Source organism: Cynocephalus volans, chromosome 1 (assembly GCF_027409185.1).
Source record: "Cynocephalus volans isolate mCynVol1 chromosome 1, mCynVol1.pri, whole genome shotgun sequence".
Lineage (NCBI taxonomy): Eukaryota > Metazoa > Chordata > Mammalia > Dermoptera > Cynocephalidae > Cynocephalus > Cynocephalus volans.
In genome coordinates this window covers 233126359-233143341 of record NC_084460.1, presented here as the reverse complement: position 1 = coordinate 233143341, position 16983 = coordinate 233126359, and the positions used below count along the sequence as shown (strand labels likewise).

The 16983-nt window shown below is 34.3% G+C and overlaps 1 protein-coding gene across 2 annotated transcripts in view; it reads left to right on the top strand.

Annotated features, from left to right (window-relative positions):
* GRB14 (growth factor receptor bound protein 14) overlaps positions 1-16558 on the top strand; it is a 104502-nt gene extending 87944 nt beyond the window's left edge. For both annotated transcript variants that reach the window (XM_063107198.1, XM_063107199.1), the window contains 8 exons: positions 400-510; positions 702-797; positions 7409-7489; positions 12205-12321; positions 12412-12484; positions 12635-12722; positions 14929-15022; positions 16265-16558. In XM_063107198.1, coding sequence (XP_062963268.1) covers positions 400-510; positions 702-797; positions 7409-7489; positions 12205-12321; positions 12412-12484; positions 12635-12722; positions 14929-15022; positions 16265-16411 — 807 coding nt within the window. In that variant the 3' untranslated portion in view covers positions 16412-16558. The remainder of the gene's footprint in view (positions 1-399; positions 511-701; positions 798-7408; positions 7490-12204; positions 12322-12411; positions 12485-12634; positions 12723-14928; positions 15023-16264) is intronic.
* The last annotated feature ends 425 nt before the right edge of the window (positions 16559-16983 follow it).

Sequence of the window (16983 nt, the reverse complement as noted above, 5' to 3'; positions counted from 1 at the left end):
GACCTTGCTGTTGCAAGGCTGCACTCTAACCAACTGAGCTAACCTGCCAGCCCTTTCCACGAACTTTTTGAAGCACCCTTGTGTGAGAGTGTGTGTGTGTGTGTGTGTGTGAGTGTGTGTGTGTGTGTGTGTGTGTGTGTGTGTGTGTATAATTGGAAGTTAAATTATAAACAAATTACTGCTCCCCAATAAAATAAAATAAATTTGTATCCAGTTCCTGGTTATTGACGGATATAACGGCCTAGTTTTTCATTCCTTTTGTTTTGTGATATTATACTGAAATTCTATTTGGAATAAATTTTGTCCAAGATATGAATTATGTAATGTATTAGAAATATAAAAAGAGATAGTGCAAAAACATATATCCATTCCAACACTCATATTTATATATTTTTTAAGGAACCACGTCATTTGCAGTTTTTCAGTGAATTTGGCAATAGTGATATTTATGTGTCACTGGCAGGCAAAAAAAAACATGGAGCGCCGACTAACTATGGATTCTGCTTTAAGGTACAGACTTAATATTTTGATAGATGAATAAAGCAAGCCTCAGCCTCTTAGGTAAGCTTGAGTTTCTTTTAATTTCTTTTAAAAAGAGACAGCTTTCTCTTATATGTAGGAGAATTTTAGTGGCTTTTATTTCAACAGGTGTTACCTTCAAGATATGCATTAACGATAAACAATGTGCTGTGGCCTTCTAGCCTAACAAAGCAGGAGGGCCCCGAGACCTGAAAATGCTCTGTGCAGAAGAAGAGCAGAGTAGGACGTGCTGGGTGACCGCGATTAGATTGCTTAAGGTAATCTCGCTGAAGGCGTGAATTTCTATTAAGTGCTGTGATTACCATGAAAGGTGGAAAATATCTGTATTTCAAAACATGAAGACTCACTATGAATCTGTCTGGCTGTATGAGAAAGAAAAATAGCCACCACCAAATATGTGGATTTTTTTCAAATCTAAAAGGTAAACATTTGCAGAGTGGAATGGAATAACCTAAGTATTCCATTTCTAGAAATGTTTTCATTTTTATTTTTGTGAGAATATTACCAGTATAACTGAATGAAATGTCTCCTATACACGACTGAGTCTGCATTTTTTAAAACACTGCCGACAATCCAACATGAAGTGTATTTTAAAACGTGCGCACGTGGCTGTGTTTAATGTAGTTGTTTTATGTTCCCTTTAAGTATTTTATAAATTGCTTTCTAGTTTAACAAGTACAACTCAAATTATTGTATAAATTTTACTATGAATATATTTTTAAAACATCTATGTTTGTGCTAAGTAGAAATGACAGCCTCCTTAAGCATAATTTGTTGATAAGTATTTTGAAAGAATGTTCTAAAGGTGGATACATGTAGGAAAGAAACACAACTGATTTCTTCCAGAACATATAGAAAACTCATATTTATTTTTGAAACATGCGTGCCAGTAAATTTAGCACAATTTTAAATTTATAATTTAATAAAATTATTAAACATTTGCTTTTGAAGATACTGTTTTGGTAGTCACAACTTGGGAAAAAAAATTACAAATTTTTTTTTTCACTGAAAAGATACAATTTAAAGAATGTGCCTTGTCCTTGTTAGTATCATTGCTGCTGAAATCAACAAAATACATAATTTATCGTTATTGCCAAATCTTTGATTTAAAATGGAAGCGTTAACATTTTCCAAGTTACTCTTTATAATTCATGCCTGGGCACTAATATAATTTGCAAATATATGAGGGTACTTCAAAAAGTTCATCGAAAAATCGAATTAAAAGATAATGCAAATCTTTCCATGAGCTTTCTGAAGTATCCTTGTATAGATTATGCATATTATATATATATAATTCATTATGACAGGAAGAGTTAGATTATTAATGGTGTATGCACTACAACGAGCTTTTTGATTTATTTAGAAATGAAAATCAGAGCACATGGGACCTCGTGAAGTCTTTGGATTCCACCATTTCATTTAGCTTGAAGAAAAGGATGTAGTAAATGTTTTAATCAATTTAAAGTTTGTTTATTTTCCAGGATTGTTGTTTTTCTTCTGCTACTGCTGTTTCACCTCTTCTGCAGTTTGTTAACCTTCTATTACCATCTCAGCTGAGAGAGGGATCAGGGTAAAGAAGAGCAGACTGATCATAATTGGAATTATTAGTGTTCTTACCAAGTTCAGAAAAAATTTTTATTTTGTATTCTTTTAATTTTTTTTTTTACTGAGGTAAAATTCACATAACATAAAATTAACCAAACTATTGTTAGTGTGAACAATTCAGGGGCATTTAATGCATTCAAAATGTTGTATAAACTATTACCTCTATCTAGTTCCAGAACATTTTCATTGCCTCAAAAGGAAACTTCTTAACAATTAAGTAGTTACTCCCATGCCCTGGCAACCACCAATCTGCATTCTGTCCCTGTGGATTTACCTATTCTGGATATTTTGTGTAAATAGAATCATACAATATGTGACCTTTCATATCTGACTTTTGTTTAGCATAATGTTTTGCAGTTTATCCTCATTATAGATTGTATCAGCTCTTCACTCCTTTTCATGACTGTATAATAGTCCATTGTATGTTTATGTGTGTTAGATAAACAATTTGTTTATTCATTTATTCATTGATGGATATTTATGTTGTTATCACCTTCGACTATTGTGAATAGTGCTGCCACAAACATGTGTGTACATGTATTTGTTTGAGTACCAGTTTTCAATTTTGGGGGTATTATATATGTAGGAATGGAATTGCTGGTCATATGGTAATTCTATGTTTAACTTTCTGAGGAATTGCCAAAATGTTTTCCAAAGTGGTTAAACCATTTTTCATCCCTATCAGCAATATATGAAAATTCCAACTTCTCCATATCTTTGCCAGCAACACTTCTTTTCTTTCTTTTTTTTTTTTTTTTTAATTATAGTCATCCTAATGGATGTGAAATGGTATTGGAAAAAAGTTCTTTAAAAATGGTTTAAATGAAGCTTTTGGTTTAACTGTGAAATTTACTTCCATTGCTATTTTGGCAGATAGCCACTATGGTAACTTTCTTATGGGAGGCTTGTTTGTTTCTCAAATATTCTACTGTTAAAATGAGTATCATGATTTTGGCCTCAACAAAATATAGAAGTTGTGAATCTTTGAAATTCTCCTGATAAGCAGTTGCTTCTGTGTTGCTCTCCTTGTCATAAATGTAAAACAAACAAAAAAACAGAAACAAAAAAAGAAAGAAAGAAAAAGAAAAAAAGAGAAAAAAGAACTTTAAAACTTTAGAGAGTCTTGGAAGCCAGTCAATCAAGGGAGTAGTAACTAGGTAATTGGGGATATGACATGGAATCACCTGAGAAGGTTTCTGAAATTACATGTGCGCCAGGCTCATCCTTTGGGGTCCTGATGTAGTGAGTTCCGTATGTGTGTGATTAAAAACTACTGACCTCGTCAAGCCTTCTCTTTTTATGGACCAGGAGGCTAGCACTCTTTGGAAGGCTGTAGCCTGTCAACAGTTATGGTGGAGAAAATACCTTGAGGCCTCTGGAAATAGGTCTGGTATAGGAGATGCTCTCCAATCTTGCTAGCCAAGTCTTCCTCTCTTCTAACTTGGGCTCAGAGTCAGACACCAAACACAGAAGCAGGTGGTAGCCCACTTCCTGTAATGGTATTCAGTGAATCTAAGATGCCATTGATTTTACCAGGATACACCATTGTGTTTTGTACCATTAGAAAGAAAAAAATGAACGATGCCACTAAAACTATGACATAGAGCTTTCGTATCACTTATACTTTTTATTTTATTTTTATTTAAATGGTTATTTCAGGTTTATTTAGACCTAGATTTTTGTCATTTATCACTTCTGCAAGAACATACACAGATATATGAGTATACTTGAAAAAGTTCAGGGAAAGATTACTATTATCTTTTAATTCTATTTTTCCATGAACTTTTTGAAAAACCTTCATATATACACACATACACATTTATACATATAGGTGTATACACACATGTATATACTTACATAAGTGTATATAATTACAATGGGGCAATGACCAGGTAAATCCATTGTAAAGTTGAAAAACGTTAAGCCAAACTCGCAATTTGGAGGACTGACTATACATATAAAAAAAAAATATGTGTATAAGTGAAATAAATTAGTCGAGGTATCTTTAAAACTTCTTCACATTCTATGTCTGGCATTTCTGAATCATTTTTATCTCAGAGTCTTGGATACCGGTGTTTTCCACAGGATATCCGGCTCTGTGCCATCTAGAGTTTTGGGAGGCAGAACTTCTCAGATGAGGGCTCTCCCATGGTCTGTGGGGTTAACTTTCTAGTTGCTGACAACCCTCCTGCAAGGTTTGATGCTTGTGATTTCTTGATCCTCCCAAAGCGTTCAGGCAATGACATGTCACTTTGTCCACAGTGAATATTAGATGTTATAGATTATAGGATGCAGTGGACTTTATAAATGTTAAATTTTGAAATGCACATCTAAGAATCAGTGAAATACTCTAAAAGCTTTCTTTATTTAATACTTTCTTCTCTAGAATGCTTAGTTTCTAAAAGATTGTCCCCTTCTCACTTTTTTTCTCATCTGACTGTTCTCAAAGCCTCTTTCAAATCACGGATTCTCAGTTCAAAGATGCTCTATTGTGCTAGTTTACTATGGCTGCTGTAACAAATAACCACTGGTGTAGTGGCCTAAAACAACACAAATATATTATCCTACACTTCTTTAGTTCAGAAGCCTGAGATGAGTCTCACTAGGTTAAAATCAAGGTGTCAACGGACAGTGTTCCTTTCCGGAGACTCTAGGGAAGAATCCATTTCCCTTGTCCTCTCCAGCCTTTGGAGGCCACTGAGACCCCTTCTCTGCTGGCCATTCCTCTACCTTCAAAACCAGCAATGTGGGGCCAAATCCTTCTCCCAGGTTCTGTTTCTTCTGCCTCCTCCTTCCACTTATAAGGCCCCTTGTGATTACAGTGGGCCCACCTGAATAAGCCAGGATGATCACGCGATTGCACAATCGGCTAATTAGCAACCTTAATTCTTCTTTGCCATGTAGCCTAACATATTCACAGGTTCTGGAGATTGGGACAGGGACATCTTTGGGGGGCCATTCTTCTATTTACTACTTCCATGTTCCCTGTTCATTTCAATTATGGCAAAACTCTTCCAGTTAAGGCTGGAGAGGGAGGCAGGCATCAGTGAGGACTTTTATATTGGAGCCAATGAGAAACCACACAGGAAGGTGATAGGATCTGTTTTACACTTTCAAATATCCAGATCACAGGAATCCAGGGCTTTCCGCAGATCTCACAACACAGACACATTTGAGGCCTTCTAACAGGAGAGAGCTGTCTTCCCCTGGCAGCTTGTTGTCTGTGCAGCGGAACTCGCCTGGTGTTAGAAGTCTCTCTGACACCTCTTTGGTTTGTCTCCTTTGGTTGTCTGTTGTGTTATTTCCAGAGTTTATCATTGTATTTAGTGAAAAGGAGCTGGGAGACAGTCTATACTATGTTGGCTGGTCCAGAAGTGCCCTCTTGTTTTCATTCATACTGCTTATTAGATACAGCTTCCCACCCAAAATATAACCTCTTATTTTATCCTTATTTACTTTCCCTTTTCATGTGCATATATGAACTCAACATGTGGATCAAATGGAGCTATTCTTTCTCTTTGGAAAAATTCTAGTTACATATAAAATTACAGAAAATCTGTGATTTAGATAACAGAATATTTGCTCATGTATAGTGTGCTAGTTACATGTACCCTTTTTCCCCTCCCTTCAATCAGAACTCTGCTAGCCTCTCTCTAACAAATTTTGGTCCCTTATGTGTCTCCCCATAAGACCGGGAAATATTAAGGTGACCCATGTCCTACTCCTCAGCCAGAGTTAAATGCCTACTAAAGACCTCCAACAGCACAGGGGCAATTAACTAACACTGCACATACCAGGGACAATACATCTTTGAAGAAAACAGTCTTCTTAGTAGGTAGCAGGCTTTTCAATGCAGATAAATAAAAGGTGGCCAAATAGCATGTTCCTTGTGCAAGTGTTGGTTGGAGGTTATTATGTATTCTTTAAAATAAACTTGACTAGAAATTAAGCTTCTCTGTCTTTTTTTTTAAAGTTATTATAGTCATAGAGTTGATTTAAAATAAATTGCATTAGGTCCCATTAATGTCAATCAAATCTTAAATTAAAAAATAATTTTTAGAAGTTGGGAAATAATTGGATAAAGAAGTCAGCATAGTGAACTTTAAATGAGTGTGGGTTTATATTCATGTTTAAAACAAAATCTTGAAGTCAGTGACTTCCCTAATCCCCTCTCATTTTTTGCCTTATTATGAAATATATCCACTTTGCCAGAATTGCTTTTAAGGAAATAGTCTTTAGTAGAGAAACAGCTCTGTTGGGATGTTTAAATGGAATGTTCATCTTGTGGGTAAGATTTGTTTCCATGCTTTCTATTCAGTCTCTTTTGTATAGAACTTAACTTTTAAGTTCATTATGGCTTCATGAATTGGAGAGAATTGGAGAGTATAGCAACAACAACAAAAGAAAAAGTTGTCAGTCCCATTGTTTTTTTTTAACCAAGTGTCTTAAACCTAAGGGGGTGGTAACTTCCAGTTTCAGATGGGGACACCTCCAGGACAAGTTTTGTTATGGCAGTTGACATTCTTAATGTTTCTCAAACGAATAATCCAATTATAATCCAGACCTACCTTGTAATTATGGCCTGCCAGCCCGGTCCATATGATGCTGCCTCTTGAAAGCGAAGACCCTGCAGTTCTTATCTACTGCCATTTATATTGCATTTTGAAACCCTCTGATGTCAGCTTGATTCCCTGCTACTTTGATTTCCCTGAATTTGAAGCCAAAAATTAAACAGTGCCATAAGAGTTTTGATATGAGGTTGATGTAGTGCCAAGAATTTTCAGCGTAGGACCAAAGTTTATGGATTTACCAAAGAGACATGGTAATTCATCAGTCAGAGAGTCACAGTGAGTTTTACCCAGTGTGTGCTTAGGATGTGTGTGAGGTTTTCAGAATCTCTGTACTATAAAACATACCACCTTTCTCAAGTGAGTTCTCTTATCACTAGGCAGTGTACTACTCCAAATCGTTGTGTACAATTTGGTGCTAAAAATAATGAGTAGAAATGTCAGTTCCAGAACTTTGTACTGGTGATCTTGACTTTAAGTTGTGGGTCCAAGTAAAAAACATTGTCTTGTTAAATGTTATTGCAGGGCACTAAAATTTATCTTTCAAAATTTTGGTTGCTTTAACTTATTTGTTTTAAGGAAAGCTTGTAATTCTTTTTATACTGATAATGTATAAATAGTGAAAGTGTTGATTTTCATAAATTATCAGTGTAGTAAATGTGGTGGGAATGTGTTTTTATTTATTTATTCTGCAGTATGGCATGCAGTTGTACCGGAATTATATGCATCCGTATCAAGGTAGAAGTGGCTGCAGTTCTCAGAGTATATCACCCATGGTAAGGACCAAATGTTTGAACGTATATGTTATTTTATATTTACATGGCATTAATTTAAAATTTCATTGCATTGCAAATGTATATTACAATACATTTACATTATTTCCTTTTGGTCAAATAAAGTAACTCTTTGCCACCATTATATTATAATGTTCTATTGTACTTTTTATTTTTGTGTTTCATATGTTTACAGCCTGTGTGATAAAATCACACCAGTATATATTCAATTAGAATACATATTGTTACATGGTAAAGAAAATTTTTAAATATTTGAAAGAATTATGTGAATCATTTTGTGCCATTATGGCATCTGAGGATTAGATCTTAATAAATTAATTTACAGAACATTTTCCTTGGCATTGTTGATGACGTTTTCTTAATTATTGGTTTTGATTGTGGTTTATTTGCTTATTTTAATACTGATTCAGGATTGTCATAACCTACTGTAAAGTTGCCTATGATTTGATATTTTAAAAGCTGCAGTATACATACGTGAGCTCTTTTGCATTACGGCTTTCTAACAATATATATATATTTTTAAGTTCCAGCTCCTTAAAAAGCAGACTGCTTTCCATGAAACTCCCAAACTGCAAACCAATATATAGGTTGTGCACCACATTAACTCTAGCCCTGCTTCTCAAATTTGTACTGTTACTTAGATATTTATTTGCAGATACACAGAGACACATCTTTTACCTTCTTTAGGACCTAATTTTAATTTCCTGTGTATTAACACAAGAAATTTATGTCTAAACTTAAAGTTTATATTCTGCTATTTTGGCTGCACTCCTGAATATTGAGTATATTAGGAATTCAGATGTATGTGCCTGTGTTACCAATCAGTTAATGTATATTTTTGAAACCTGAATTTCTACTTAGGTTAAAAATATTCTCTTCATGGCTGTGACCAAGGAAGGAGCATTTACCCTACATGTAATGGAGCAGATGAAATGCTCAGTTCTAGGAATGAGGCATGAAATAATGTTGATTGTGAAGTCTGATAGACTTTATAGAAAAAGAACTCCAATTTTTTAGTTATGTTGCTTTAAGTTATGGAAGAATAATTTTTCATTTTTGTATCATATTACTTTTAAGCCCTAAAATAAGAAACGCAGGAACATAATGAATTTTTATGAAAGCAGTCACTTTAAGGTGAATTATTTTTACAATTTGTCAGCTTACCCTTATCTTTCAATCCATATGTATATAAAAAGAATAATGAATTTTATTATCTTAATCCTTTCCTAAATCCCTCCAAATTTCTTTTGTAGGCTAAAGTTATTAGGATGAACATGTTAATAGCAGCCAAGCATTTGCAGGCAGTTATTGTTTAGTGTCCTCTTAATCACAAGAAAAAATTGTTATAAACAAAATACTTTCTTTTCTCAATACTGTCATTAGCATAGAAGTATGGTGTCATTCTTGACTGTTTCCATGGAAAGTGATGCTGCTGTGGATCAAGATGTGTAGGACAGTTTGGTTAGTGTGACTTCACTTGTTCAATACCATGTATAGGAAGAGACACTCCTTGAGTGAATCTGGTTGGAAATGGGGGTCGTAGTGGGAAGAGGTTCCAGCGCCTGTATGCTGAGGACCAGTCCTGTATGGGAGTTGTCATGATCAGAGAGTAGCATTCAAGAATTATATGTTCGCTGTTTTTCATTTCTGCAAAGAAGACTTAGAAGTTTAGCAAGGTGTTTGTCTTTGGTGTCTATCAGAATCCCACTTTTCCAGATTATTTCAGAAGAATCAGTGACCTAATAGATAGAAGCCAGTGCCCCTCACTCATTTTTGCTACTTTTCATCCAGGGACTGTTTTCAGTCAGTGACACAAGAAAGTTAGTGTATTTTAGTTATATTTTTAAAGGAACACAATTCTCTTTTTTTAACTTTTCCAGGTATACATTTTAAAAAAGGAAATGAGAAAAAAATTCTCATACCATAATGAACATCATAGCTATATATAGCATGTAATAGCGACCTCATCAGCCTTTGAAATAAGACTCATCAGCAGACATTTCAGGAAGTTGAATATATTTGGTCCTTTTCAGGGCAAACAAAGGATTCATTTAAAGGGGCATGTATTAATATGACCCTGGCTGGAGTGGGGGGATGGGGAAAAAAGTCAACTCAAGTTATTTTTATTGTTCACTTTTGATCCTGGGCTAGACATTCTAAACTGCAGTTTCTTCCCTGTACCTTCACCCTGTGGTACATAAAAGAACCCTAGAGAGGATGTATCTGTTACTACGTTTACCGTAAGCTGCCTGTGTGACCTTGATCGAGTCGCTGGTATCCTACTGTGTAAAATAAGGGGGATGGTTGCATAATCTCTAGAATCCATTACATTTTTTGATATCCTGTGGCTGTATATGAAACAGATGAGAGAATAGTATGTGAGGAAATTCTGTGCCCTCTTGCTAAAAACTGTGCTGCCAGTTTGTCTAGATCCTTCAAATGGTATGAACAGAGAGTGTGTGGCTACTGGTTGCCACTTAGCTAAACTGCCTGAAAAACATTTTACATGAAAACCTCATTAAGAGTGAGTGGATCAGATCTCAAAGTGTGGCCTGCATAATCCAAGGTATACCCAGGTCTCTTCTTTTTTAGAAAGAAAGCCATGCTGTTAAAATTATGGATGCTTTTTTTAGGGTTCCCTAAGAAGAATGAGTTAGGAAAAGGGACAAATATTTGAGAAACAGAACTGATTCTGAATGTTATCAACATTGCTTCCCTATGTGAAAGAGACTGAGCTGAGAATGACCTTTTGAGTTTAAGTCAGACTGCTTTACTTCCATTTCTTTGTCCACCAAATGTAAACTATTAATTTTTCATCTACCACCTGCCATTCAGTGGAAGATATTTGCTATATTTTTGTGTTTCCCCTTAGTGTAGTTAATATAGCAAATGAAAAATTTCCTTATTTGTATTATAGTCTCCCTACATATGTCAAATAATTATGGGATAGGGATCTTGTTTTACAGTCCAGCCTGCTGTACAGAAGGAAAAAATAAAAAGAACAACTGATTATGTGTATTTTTCTTTCCTAATGGTATTTTTATGTTATCAGGAACTTGCCGTTACAGAACCCATCTTGGCATGTGAAGGAAGAGATATTATAAGGAGAAAGCTATCATTATGATTGAGACTAGTTACTCTGTGGCTTGGGCAGGTGGACGCTTTTCATTAATGTCCACAAAGTAAAAGTATATCCAACTAGCCCACAGCCCCACACAGAAGATCACGGGGTGAGAAGGGCAAACCAGGGTGTGACAGCAAATAGAGATTACAGAGACAGCATCTGTCTGGAAAGAGCAGCTGTCAGTTATAAAGGCTCCTGTAGCAACTGAGAGATTGCATGTGGATCTTGAGAAATATAGATGGCCATAATAAGGTTGTGGGCCACTACAGCATGGTTTGAAGAGAAAACAACAAATGATGATAAAGTGGGGTGTGTGATGCAATGATAAAGGAGCCCTAATTTTTTGTGTTGTAAGGTTTTGTTGGAAGCCCCCATTTTACTATAGTCTGTTCCACCGAGTGAGGTATGGCTGGGTCCATATAGAAAGGTGTGAAATAGTTTTAAGCCACGGGTCCGAGATGCAGGTTGGCTCATGCTTTACCACTATAACTCCACCTCTGGTTTTGCTCTTCTATTAATTAGTGGAGAATAACTGTTAAATATTTTCTGTTTGTTTTTAAAAAATTTCTTGGAGGGTTTTAACTCCTTTTCATATTTTATAAACTGAGTGAGACTCTCGACTAGAGATTTTGATAATTGTCCCCCCCCCTTTTTTCTTTAGGATTTATGACTGGTTGTGGGGTTGCATACTTTTAAAAAGATGGTTGCAAAGTAGTACCCCAAATAAACAAAAATTAAAAATATTATCCAAGTTTTGGATATTTTGCTTTCACCTCAGAAAATATAAATACAAGAAGTAATTAACAAAAATGATGACTTTGTTACTTGTTTAAATTATGCTTATGTAAAGGTGTCTTTGTTTTGTATCAGTTCTTTTGTTATTCAGACTTATTTTTACAGCTCTCATTTGGCGATGCGTATCCTCACAAGGTGAAAAAGTGTTCATGTATTAAATCATAGAAAATTTAATATTATGGAATTATTATTCCACTAATTTTATTTTCTAAGAAAGATAAAATTGATGCATAAACTTTTAAAATACACGTTCTAGTTTGCTCTATTATAAAACGTGAATACTATTTCTAAAGATGTTGTATGTTAATCTAAGTTATAGCTTTTGTGTATCTTGAATCTTATAAAATATCTGCTTTATAGGTAGATGAATTTGACATTTAATTGATAATTGATGAATCTCATAGCTTAATAGACAGATGAATCCAGAGGTAGTGAAACTTTTTAACCATAGGAATGGTTATTCCTTTCTAAATTGGAGTTTTCCCAGTTTGCTAGAGAATATGAAAAGGATAGGTTTGTTTTAGGAAAAAGACATACCTATTTTGAAAGCTTTTAATTTCTTTATTCAGCACTTAGTTTGATCACCTTAACAAATAACCCTGTAACTTATTTAACCTTATAGCATCATTTTATCTTGAATATGCATTTTAACTTTAAAATTTCTTGCTATCAACTTTTGGAACCCCATTCTAGAATGGAAACATAGTGCCAGCAAAGCACTGAAAATTAACTTTTGAAGATATTTTCATAGTTCAAATGTGTTTTTTTTTTTTTCCAGAGAAGTATATCAGAGAATTCCCTGGTAGCAATGGACTTCTCAGGCAAGAAAAGCAGAGTTATAGAAAATCCCACCGAAGCCCTTTCAGTTGCAGTTGAAGAAGGACTTGCTTGGAGGGTACAGAGAGCTTCACCTTCATCACAATTTTTATGACTTAATTTTCTTTCACCCAAAAAGTTGAGATTTGTTTCCCCCTTTCTTGCTCAGAAAAAAGGATGTTTACGGCTGGGCACTCATGGTAGCCCCACTGCCTCTTCCCAGAGCTCCACCACAAGCATGGGTATGTCTGTTCATAGTCATTGTAACTGGACGGATGGATAGATGTGCCTCCACATGAAGTAGTCACTGAGTGGATATGGTGGAAAGTGCCTGCAAGTAAATTGTGGTCATTTCAAACAAAGCTTTCTATTCATTTATTTTACTTTTTCAGCTATCCACCAGTCCCAGCCATGGTTTCATCATAAAATTTCTAGAGATGAAGCTCAGCGATTGATTATTCAGCAAGGACTTGTGGATGGGTAAGTTTAGTATTTTTAGTTTTGAGTGGTAGTATTTGGATTTCTCCCATATGTAGTAATTATGCAGCATACACAAAAAGTTTTTGATTTGGGCTTATAAAAGAGAAGTGACTTTGTTTGATAACAGTGGATGCCATTGTGTTCTAGCAATATCTATACAATACATAGCATATGCCTTGTATTTGTGCATAAATCAACAGATAACAGAATAGGATGCTTTGTTCTTAACCAGTGATTGCTAATAATACCATTTTGTGCCAATGCTAGCATCTCAGATCTTAATTAATGAGAGAAAAATACTGACCTTGTTTTGGGGAGCTAATATTTTGATTTGAACATACAATTAATATGATTCCAAAGTATTGTTTATATCATGACTTTATCTTACACATATTGTTTAGGTATGATGAGGAGTGTATTAAGTAAAAAGCTGTTTCTTACATATTTTGAATGCTTGTTTTATTTATTTGTCTGTTTAAATCCCTGTAGTCTTTTCTCTAAATTTTAACAGCTTAAAGTAATGTAAACCTATGAAAAAAGTACTTTTCAGCTGTTTTTTTATGTTTTCTTTTACTGTGGCACCATAGAGTATACGAGAGAAATGTAGAATGTATTATGAAAGATTTATAACCAGAAGAATTTTCTTTTTCTCAAATTACTCAGAGTTTCAGATACTTTCTAAAATACTGGCTAAATTTCCTTCTTCCCAAATGAAATACAAATGAGGGAGGTTTTATTAAGGTTTGGATGAGAAATGAAACCAGTATCAATTTAAACAAGTCATGATGGGATTTTTATCTTCAAAGGTTGGCTTAAGAGGATGACAAGGTTTTGAGGTGATTTAATACTGACATTTGGATAAAAATGCATCTTCACATGGAAGATTATTAATAGCAAGTCAGCATTTCATCAGACTCTAAATAAGAGAAGATTTTAATATGCTTCTCTTCATAGAGCACAGTCTTTTTGGATATAAATTTGAACCATCAGCAGAATTACAATCGGATGAGACCAAGAAAAGAAATACAAAAAATTATTAAAATGTTTTGGAGGATTATAATTTTCTTCATTTCTGAACCCAGTTTTTGTAAATTGAATGAAATAATTGTATTAAGGATGACAAAATCTTTCTTGTGGTTTTTTTTTTTTTTTTTTGGTATTCCTTTGGAAAGCTGTGATGGTGCCAAGCAGTCCACTAGGTGGTAGTGGTGATCTACTTGGGAATAGGAAGAGAATTACAGCTTGACTTACCAGTGAAACGCCCTTTTGTCGCATCTCCCAGTGATGTAATATCAGAATCTCACACAACACAAACGGAATGGATAATCTCATCAGACATCTGTGATGTTTCAAATTTGGCTGCATCTTTGCCCAGGCACAGTGAGATTAGTATTAGATTCACCAGTGGGGACCATTTACACAGTGTGTTTGGCAACAATTAATACAAAGTTGGGTTTGCACTGCATTGTTAGTAAATAAGAATCCCTGCCTGGCAGTGTTTTTCTCTGAGGCCTTTAGGCCACATCTTATTTTCTAGCTTGACATTAGAAAGCCTTTCCTCGAGGTTAAAGTACATGTTGTTTGGGTGTTTCTTTGACTTAAAACATTTGGCTTAAACATTTAACAAATGATTTTAAGATTGACTTTTTATAGAATAGATTCATTTCTTCCTTTTTGTTGCATATGTAATAGTAGAAACCAGAATCACAAGAAGAAAGGGGATCCAGTGTAGAAGAGGGAGTACAAAAAAATGATTTTGTTCAAAATAATTTGTCTAAATAATTATCTTCTTTCATGGCCTAATGTGAAGTTAAAATAACAACATGCTAATACCTCATTCTTTGTGCAGAAGACTTACATGTGAATACCCAACTTCCCAGTGGAAAAAGGAAAAAGCACTAATTATTGATGCCAACATAATCTTATATTGGTTATTGTGAACAAACAATCTGACAAATGGGCTGTATATTCATCATATAAAAAAATAAAAAAGTTACATTAGCACTGATGATAGTTTTACGATATAGGATTATGTTATACCATATTGTATACCAATGGTTGGATAATCTCACTCATTGAATATAAGGTGAAGGAGTCCCGAGCTGCAACATTTATGAATACACTTTCTGGATTTATTACATGCTGCAATTCTATGAAATCCATGAGTAAATGTAGAAACATATTGAAATTACTTCTCTCTCTTTAGAGTTTTCTTGGTACGGGATAGTCAGAGTAACCCCAAAACTTTCGTACTGTCAATGAGTCATGGACAAAAAATAAAGCACTTTCAAATTATACCAGTAAGTAATTTGTGATTTCATATTATATTAGAAATGATCTTAATGCAAAGCTTTTGGAAACTATGGTTTTCTTTTGGTCCTTTTATTAAATATAATTTGGAAGCTTGTGCTTTGACTAGAGTTAAGTTTGGCAGAAATGATTTTATGAGCCTGAATTAATATAAGAAATACAGGAATTGTAAAAATTAAATTTCCCTTTTTCCATGAAATATGATTTAGCAATATTGTATAGACCCCATGCCACCTATTGTTAAAAGGCCACTAAAGATTCTTTCTGCTGAGTTCTACTAATGGTTCTTTAAGAAACATTATTTTAAAGCCCTTTCTCTTCTCTTCTCCCAGAAACATTTTGTTGTCTTTGGTTGTTTTATTTTTAATAGTTATGGATAGTGCTGTGGAACTGGTGAATATTAAAATGATTCTGAGCACATTTTAGCAATTTCTGTGATTCTGCTTCTGCGTGGTGCAACTTGCTTTGGGATTTCTGTTGCTTCTGCTGCCATGTGTCTGTGTGCACATGTATGCATGTGGTGTGCATACTGGAACCAGATAGGGTGAGACAGATTCAGTGTACTTTCAGGAAGGTGTTATGTGAGGCTGCCAAACTGCTAGTGTTTCTTTTTGAAGTGCCTTGTTTGGGAATTATCCAAAGGCCATATAAGGTATTCTGCCTACTTCTTTCATTATGTGATCAGTGTCCCCAGCAAGCATGAATTGTTCAATGCCAGAAGATGTCACCGCCAAAAAAAAAAAAAAAAAAAGAAGAAGACAACTGACATTCTATTAGGATAATATTTGATTGCTTCAGAATCAATTTCCTGATATAAATTATGTGAATATTCATTTTTAATATACTGAGTGAGACTGCTACATAGACAACATTTAGAAATGGAAATTACTTTCTATATGTGGGAGCATAAAAATTGATTTACTCTTACATCAAATAATAAAGATTTCTCAGTGTTCATTGATTCAAAATTATTGTACTATCCTAACAGAACATTGGGGGAATTAGAAGTAGGGAAAGCAGAGCCATGCTGTTTATCCAAGAATCAGAAGATATTTCTTTTAAATGGAAGTTGTTAAAAAAAATAAGTGGACATGCCATAACTTTCTTTCCACTCTCCTTTAGTTTTTTAACCTTGTCAATTTTGGCATATGATGACATAATATGCAGTAAAATATGATTATTCTTCTGGATAATCTGCCCTCTTTATCAGTTTGTTGCTTTTCCTCCTGCAGGTTGAAGATGATGGTGAAATGTTCCATACACTGGATGATGGTCACACAAGATTTACAGATCTAATCCAGCTAGTGGAGTTCTATCAACTCAATAAGGGTGTTCTTCCTTGCAAATTGAAACATTATTGTGCTAGGATTGCTCTTTAGCCAAACCAGAAGTGACTTGTTAAACTATTGATGAAAAAGGACTCAAGGAAAAAAAAAGACCATAAATATGGGTGAAAACATTACCATGGGAAAAGAATGCTTTTCACCAGCAAGTTACAAAAAATAGTTTGTGCATTGCAAATAAGTAAAGATTTGGATTGACATTATATTCTTCATTTAAAATTGATTAGTTAAAATTAAACCTTAGGCGAAAAATGACTTGGTGTGTTCTTGTGTGATTTACATTACTCTGATATTTTCTTCAAGCATGCATATTTTAAACATCTCTGTCCTTATTTACTATAGCAGCATTAGAACTCTCAGATACAATAGGAAAAAAAAAATGGGGGTTTTGAATGGGGGTGTGGAGTGAATTTCAATTATACTACTTTTTAATATTAAAAGTATGATAAAAACTGGGGTAATCAATTAAAATAAACTATCTACAACTTGTTAATAAACTAAAAACTATTTTGAATTATATATTTTCTGTATTTTTTATAACCTTGAAATCAAATCATATTTTTGGGTAGCAGCTTAAAACTATTTTAAAATATATTGATTTTTTTTTC